Source organism: Garra rufa, chromosome 24 (assembly GCF_049309525.1).
Source record: "Garra rufa chromosome 24, GarRuf1.0, whole genome shotgun sequence".
Taxonomy (NCBI): Eukaryota; Metazoa; Chordata; class Actinopteri; order Cypriniformes; family Cyprinidae; genus Garra; species Garra rufa.
This window is the reverse complement of record NC_133384.1, coordinates 34,279,918-34,287,511: the sequence shown is the minus strand read 5'-3', so window position 1 is coordinate 34,287,511 and position 7,594 is coordinate 34,279,918. Positions and strand designations below refer to the sequence as shown.

The following is a 7,594-nucleotide window of genomic DNA, read 5'->3' as shown; positions in this document are numbered from 1 at the left end:
TACTATTCAAAAGCTTGACGTCAGGATGTTTTGTGGGAAAGAAACTATAGACATTAATACTTTTATTTAGCAAGGATGCTTTAAATTGATCAAAAGTGGTGAAAAATATCTATAATGTTACAAAAGATTTCCATTTCAGATGAATGCTGTTCTTCTGAACTTTCTTTTAAATCAAAGCAACCTAAATAATGTTTTCAACATCATAATGAAAAGGTTTTGTAATCAGAAAATAAGAATATTAGAATGATTTCTGGAGGATCATGTGACACTGAAGACTGAATGATGCTGAAAATTCAGCTTTGAAATCACAGCAATAAATTACATTTTAAAATATATTTAAATATAAAGCAGTTATTTCAAACAGTAAAAACATTTCATAATTTTACTGTTTTTGCTATACTTTGGATCAAAATAAATGCAGGCTTCGTGATCAAAAAAAAAACTTGACTGGTCATGCATATTTTTATATTTAAAGCTATTCAGCTGCTCAGATCTCTGCTATAGCCTTTTGATATTATGAATGTTTATATCATCATTAATGCTATTTAAATAAAACTCAGTTAACATTCAGCATCAAGAACGACTCACGTCTCACCTTCTTCTGTTTTTAGCGAGCCATGAGCATTTTGTTGCTGTGCCACGTTTAAACACCCCTCCATCGAGTTGTTTTTAAACACAGGAACGCATCTGATATAAAAGAAACACATACACAGTCGTCAGACGCATTTTGTAGAAAGAGCTTTATTAAACATACAGACACGATCAGTGTGAACACAGGACACATGTTCCCATCAAACAAACAAGAAACCATGTACAGCACGTTTAAGAGAATTGGACTCTGGTTCTGCTGCTCACAGGAGCAATTATTCTGGACTTTATTCGACGAATCAGCATTAGACAATCCTAGACAGATCTAAGACCACGTGGCTGGTCAAATACAAACACGTCCAATGGAGAGGAAACTGGTCCTAGATCAGCATTCTGGGGGGGAAACTTCACCATGAGGCACTATCCCACATACAAAACGCAATAAACCAAACTAAACCAGAGCCACGCGGGACACAGCACGCACTCGCTCGCTCACTCACTCACTCACTCGAGGGGAAACAAAGCTTCACGAACATAATAAAATGACGAGTGTATGCGCACGCAGACAGACGCCAAATGAATAAAAAGCTAAAATCCCAACAGTCCGCTTCTGACCGGAGACTAAAGCTGTGATTGCGAGACCTGTGGATACTGAATTGGTGAGTGCGTTCTAAAGGGAACGGAGAGCAAAGGAAATTAAAAGGGAAGAGGAGGAGTGTGTAAGAGTGTGATGATTTCGGTGGAGGGGGAAGGGGTCAGGGTCGATGGCACAGACATCATGTTTTAAGTCCTTTTAGTCCCGGTGAGAGGATAGCATGAGTATTCACATATTCCCTCTTTCCATTCGTCCATCTTTCCGGCGCGCTTACGATGGGGAGAATTTTTTGGCCTGTGCACGAACTCTCTTCTCGTACTCCACTCTATTCTGACTGTAAACCAAAACAGAGCAATCAATGCAAGAAACATCTCACACTCCATATAATCACACTAGTGAGCTGCCTAGCTAGGGAACATTTACAGTTGGCTTAAGTGTGCCCTTAAAGGATCTTTCAAACTCTAGGGAAAATAATGCTTCCTTATGAATCTAAAGCAGCTCTGCACTCTTCCTTTGTGTAGAATGCAATGGTATCTGGGCTAATACTGAATGAAGCATTAATATTAAAATAAAGGTAAACCAATTATGAAATAAATCTAAATTTTGAGAAAGAAAGGTAATTATAAGATATACAGTCAAGCACGAAATTATTCACACGCCTGGCAAATTCTGACTTAGTTACTTTTATTCAACCAGCAAGTCTTTTTTTTTTTACTGGAAATGACACAGGCTTCTCCCAAAAAATAATAAGACGGTGTACAAGAGGCGTTATTGTGGAAAAAAATATTTCTCAGCTTTTATTTACATTTGAACAAAAAGTGGCATGTTCAAAATTCTTCATACCCTTTGCAAACTGTCACAGTCTATGGGAAAATCCAAAGTTCTATCCCATTCCAAATAGTCCAAGCTGTTCTAAAGCATCCTAATTACCCTGATTCATCGGGAACTGTAAATACATCATTTTATATCATAGTTATTATTTAGTATCTCAACTCCAAATTTAATAATTGAAAGTCCTAATTATGAGAAGTCAAAATTGACAGTCAATTGGGTGTCATAATTATGAGATAAACAGATAAAAGGCCAAAATTATGACTCACTTATCCATTATATAAAATGAGATAAAACTAAAAATCATATAAAGACAAAAATAAAACAATCAAAATTACGATTTAAGTGAAAATTAAGTTGATTATGAGATTTATAGAGAAATTTTTTTTAAATATTAATTCATAATTATGAGATGGTGATAATTGAGATAAAAACTCTAAATTACAAGTGAAAATTGAGATATTCATAATTGATATATATATATATATATATATATATATATATATATATAAAATATAAAAAGAAAATTCTGACATTATCTATAATTATGAGATAAAGAGTCATGATTGAGATAAAAACTCAAAACTATGATAAAAGTGAAAATTGAGAGCTGATTATGATATAAAGATTCATAATTGAGATTAAACTAAAAATGATTACATATTTTAAAAAAAGTTGACATACTAATAGGGTTGCAAAGAAGTGAAAAATTTCTGGTAAACTTTCGGCAACTTTCCCAAAAAAAACAAAACAGGAAAATTAAAAAAAAAATCTGTTTCACAGACAAGGTCTAATCCTGGCTTAGTCTAAATCAGTCTAAGCATAATTGGGGGAAAAAAAAAAAACTCAGTTATGATTTAAGTGAAAATTGAAAGTTGATTATGAGATAAAGATTGATAACTGAGATAAAACTAAAAATTATTATAAAAAAAAAAAATCCAACATACTAATCCATAATTATGAGATAGTCAAAACTGAGATAAAAACTCAAAATTATGATTCAAGTAAAATTAATGGATTATGAGATAAAGATTCATAATTAAGATAAAACTAAAAAATTTTAAGACAAAATTCTGACATTCTGATCCATAATTATGAGACAGAGTGATAACTGAGATAAAAACTCAAAATTATGATATAAGTGAAAATTGAGTCGATGATGAGATGAAGATTAAAAATGATTATATTAAAATAATTGACATACTAAACCATAATTATGAGATAAAGAGTCATAATTGAGATAAAACTTCAAAATTATGATTGAAGTGAAAATTGAGTCGATTATGAGAGTCAGAGTCAGTTATGAGATAAAGATTTATAATTGAGAAAACTAAAAAAAAAAAAAGATTATATTAAACAAAGTTCTGGCATATTAATCTACAATTCTAAAATAAAGCCATAATTGAGATAAAAGCTCAAAATTATGATTGAAGTGAAAATTGAGTCAATTATGAGAAAGATTCATAATTGAGATAAAACTAAAATCAAGGAAAAATTTGACTTTGCCTCATTTTTACTTTTTAAATGTCATGATGACTTTTTTCTACCAATTTCTACTTTTTTTTTGTAATTGACAAAATAAAAATAGCCTAAAAGTTGAATTAAAAAAAAAAAAACGTTCAAAATTTTTCATATTAACTGAAGTGGTAGAAATGGATTTGATGTTCTATTTTTTTTCTTTTTAGAAATCCCAATACATTGCATCGCCAATAGCAGCATGCTAACCTGCACTTTCTTGTGTGTGTGTTTTTCATACAGCTGGCATGACGAGTGCTATTTCTGTGAGAAGCTCGTGAGAAACATTTCAAATTAACCACTTGTGATGTTCTATTTTAAGACGCTTACTAAAATTCGGACCTATGCAACACTTACATACTGTAAAACTTTTTTTGTGTTTATCATACCAGTAAATAGTGTACGCCTCCGCCTGAGCTGGATCCTGTATGTTCGGTTCATTTAACAGCTCCTGAATCCCTAACAGGATCTGAATGAGATAAAAACAGCAAGGTGAGTTTTCATAAAAGAGCATTTCAGTACACAAAGCACTAAAATAGAACGGACTAGAGTTTCAACAGACCTGTTTAATGGTAATGGCAGGTCTCCAGTCTTTATCCTCCTCAAGGATGGAAAGACACACTGTTCCTGACGGATACACATTCGGATGGAACAGCGGGGGCTCAAATTTACCTACGGAAGAGAAGTAAGCATTTTGATGAGGTGTGATTGAGACAGCAAGGACTGGATGTGTTTGTGCAATACTCACATTTTGGGGGTGATGAGGGGTAGTCATCTTTAAACAGCATCCTTAATTTAAACAAACCTCCTTCCCATGGAGTCTAGAGAAAGAATGAAAGAGAGCTCACATGGTGCCACAACGGATTAATTGAATTTTGAAGTTTAAATGAACAGTCTTACCCCTTTCTTTCCTGGAATAGCACATTCCCAGTTCATAAGATTCATGGTACCGTCAGGGTTTTTCGTCGGCACAGCAACAAAGCCCTGGGGACATTGGGTCGGGACAAAAGCACTAAGTGAGCACCAGAGAATACGATGCTTGTGTGTTAACCAGGGTTCAGAATGAAACAAAGGTGCATTTAGTAGTATACAGTTGAGGTCAAAAGTTTACATCCTCCTTTCAGAAACTGCAAAATGTTACCAAAATAAGAGGGATCATACAAAGTGCGTGTTATTGTTTATTTAGTACTGACCTGAACAAGATTTTTCACATAAAAGATGTTTACATATAGTCCACAAGAGAAAATAGTTGAATTTATTAAAAAAAAACAACGCTGTTCAAAAGTTTACATACTCTTGATTCTTAATAACCCCTAGGCTCTTAATGCATTTGTTTCCTTCTGGAGCATCAGTGAGTGTTTGAAGCTTCTGTAATAGTTGCATATGAGTCTCTCAGTTGTCCTCAGTGTGAAAAGAAGGATCTCAAAATCATACAGTCATTGCTGGAAAGGGTTCAAATACACAAAAATGCTGGAAATCCAAAGAATTTGTGGAACCTGAAGGAGCAGTTTAACTGTTCAAGACAAACAAGGGACTCATGAACAACTACCACTAAACAAAAAAAAAAACACAGCTGTGGATCATTCAGGTAACAACATAGTGTTAAGAATCAAGTGGATCAAAACTTTTGAACAGGGTCATTTTTATAAATTCAACTATTATTATTATTTTCTCCTGTGGACTATATGTAAACATCTTTTATGTGAAATATCTTATTCAAGTCAGTACTAAATAAAAAAAAAAGCAGGCATTTTGTATGATCCCTCTCATTTTAGTAAAATAATTAACAATCTGCAGATTCTGAAAGGGGCATGTAAACTTGACTTCAACTGTATATCAAGAACTGTATATAAAAGTACATTAGGTTTACTCACGAATGGATGATCTTTCCGCCATGCTTTGCGCTCTTGTGCAAGTCGACTCAGAGCAATGCCAGACATGACCACTGATCCTATGGAGAAATGCACATTTATTTAAGTACATGCTGTCTAAAAATAAACAGGGGAGAGCAGGGTGATATTTTTAGAAAGTTCCCATCATATACACCATGACAGACACATATATATATATATATATATGGTTGATAGTTGTTAAAAAAAATAATAAATATAAGTAATTGGTTGCATTTTGAGTAAAAAAATATATTTTTGTGGATAATTTTGTCAGTATTTACTCAAATAATGCATAAGGCCAGTTCAATGAGGTCTACAATTAGTCAGTTCCAAACAAAAAACACAAAATCTAATTCAATAAAGAAATAAATAAATGAAACAAATAAAAAAAAGATTTACTCCAATATTTGGTAATAGGGTTAGTTATGATAAATAAATAATTTTGATGATAAATAATAATTTTCGTAGGCCAGTCATTTTTGATCAGGTGCATAAATAAATAAATAAATGAATACATAACATAACATAAACCCTGGACCACAAAACCTTAAAGAAGTCTTAAAGGAGTAGTTCACTTTCAGAACAAAAATGCACAGATAATGTACTCACCCCTTGTCTTTCAAGATGTTCACGTCTTTCTTTCTTTAGTTTTAAGAAAATTATGTTTTTGGAGGAAAACATTTCAGGATTTCTCTCCATATAATGGACTTCTATGGTGCCCCAGAGTTTGAACTTCCAAAATGCAGTTTAAATGCAGCGTCAAAGGACTCTAACGATCACAGCCAAGGAAAGAATGGTCTTATCTAGCAAAACGATTGGTTATTTTCTAAAAAAATTACAATTCATATACTTTTTAACCTCTTGTCTAGCTCTGTGTGTACTCTGTGTAGATTAAAAAGTATATCAATTGTAAATGTTTTAGAAAATAACCCATCGTTTCTCTAGATAAGACCCTTCTTCCTCGGCTGGGATCATTTAGAGCCCTTTGAAGCTGCATTTAAACTGCATTTTGGAAATTCAAACTCGGGGGCACCATAGAAGTCCATTATATGGAATCAAATCCTGAAATGTTTTCCTCAAAAAAAATAAATAAAAAAATTTCTTTGCGACTGAAGAAAGAAAGACATAAACATCTTGGATGACAAGGGGGTGAGTACATTATCTGTAAATTTTTGTTTTGAAAGTGAACTTCTCTTTTAAGGAGCACCTGTAGCAATAACCAACAATTCATTGTATGGGTTACAATGATCATTTTTTCTTTAATGCCAAAAACTATTAGGATATTAAGATCATGTTTCATGAAAATATTTTGTACATTTTCTTAGCATAAATATATCAAAACTTAATTTTTGATTAGTAATAAGCATTGCTAAGAGCTTCATTCAAGAAAAAGTTCTTGTACACTGTAAAGTCTAATGGGACATTTACTAGCATTTTCAGGAAAAAGAAAGTAAAGTTACTCAATGACATGACACAGTTTACCCCAACACTAACACTACTGTATATAATTGATAAGGTTACCATAATCAAGATTTGACATGTTATAAAATCCACAGTATGACTATAATCGACATTTGATGTCACACTATGTAACCAAGCTAATTTTCATAAACACCACAATCAAAACCGAGGTGACTAATTTCCTCCTAAAGACATAATAATGGCTTTAATTATAGATTCTGATGTAGGTCACAATATGAAGTTTCAAAGCTTGGCTATGGTGTCATAACACAGGTTTCTAAGTCCTCACAATGGCATCGTAACAGAAGTTCGTTGCACACTGTGACACAATGGTATTTTAACTCCACATTATGACACCATAATCAAGCAAGGTTTTAACTTAACATTGTGACACCATAAAATGTCAATAAATATGGAGTCCAGCGCTGGAACGCCGTTCATGAGCGCGCAGGACAAAGAAACTCGACTTCCTTTGACGCGAGCGCGCGTTCACACAGCAACCATGCCAAACAAAACCGATGCGACCGTCTACCGAACGCCGAAACGCAATAATACATCAACAGTACGGACAGAACCGCCTTACCTTATGAATCCCAGTGTTATTCGACTTCTGGGCCCGCGTACTCGAATCGTGTTTGACTCGGAACCAAAGCTGTGAAGTTTCCCTCCCGAAAACACATTCGGTTCTGAAGCAGTCTAATCAGGACCCGCG

At 33.6% G+C, this 7,594-nt stretch overlaps 1 protein-coding gene across 1 annotated transcript; it reads right to left on the bottom strand.

Moving 5' to 3' along the window:
* Window positions 1-768: 768 nt before the first annotated feature.
* On the bottom strand, window positions 769-7,594 carry LOC141300836 (SUMO-conjugating enzyme UBC9-B-like). Its single transcript, XM_073831125.1, has 7 exons — window positions 7,466-7,594; window positions 5,404-5,480; window positions 4,430-4,513; window positions 4,278-4,350; window positions 4,092-4,201; window positions 3,919-3,998; window positions 769-1,517 (listed from the first exon to the last, which is right to left on the bottom strand). Exons 2-7 carry the CDS (start codon window positions 5,467-5,469, stop codon window positions 1,454-1,456), a joined length of 477 nt encoding a protein of 158 aa, XP_073687226.1. The 5' UTR covers window positions 5,470-5,480; window positions 7,466-7,594; the 3' UTR covers window positions 769-1,453.

What these genes read in the sequence shown, in the direction of transcription:
- LOC141300836 (XM_073831125.1), bottom strand. Translation starts at nt 5,469, where the DNA reads ATGTCTGGCATTGCTCTGAGTCGACTTGCACAAGAGCGCAAAGCATGG. An exon ending in GGCGGAAAGATCATCCATTC is followed by an intron (nt 4,514 to 5,403) that starts GTGAGTAAACCT and finishes CAATGTCCCCAG; the next exon opens with GGCTTTGTTGCTGTGCCGAC. An exon ending in CTGCCATTACCATTAAACAG is followed by an intron (nt 3,999 to 4,091) that starts GTCTGTTGAAAC and finishes TATCTCATTCAG; the next exon opens with ATCCTGTTAGGGATTCAGGA.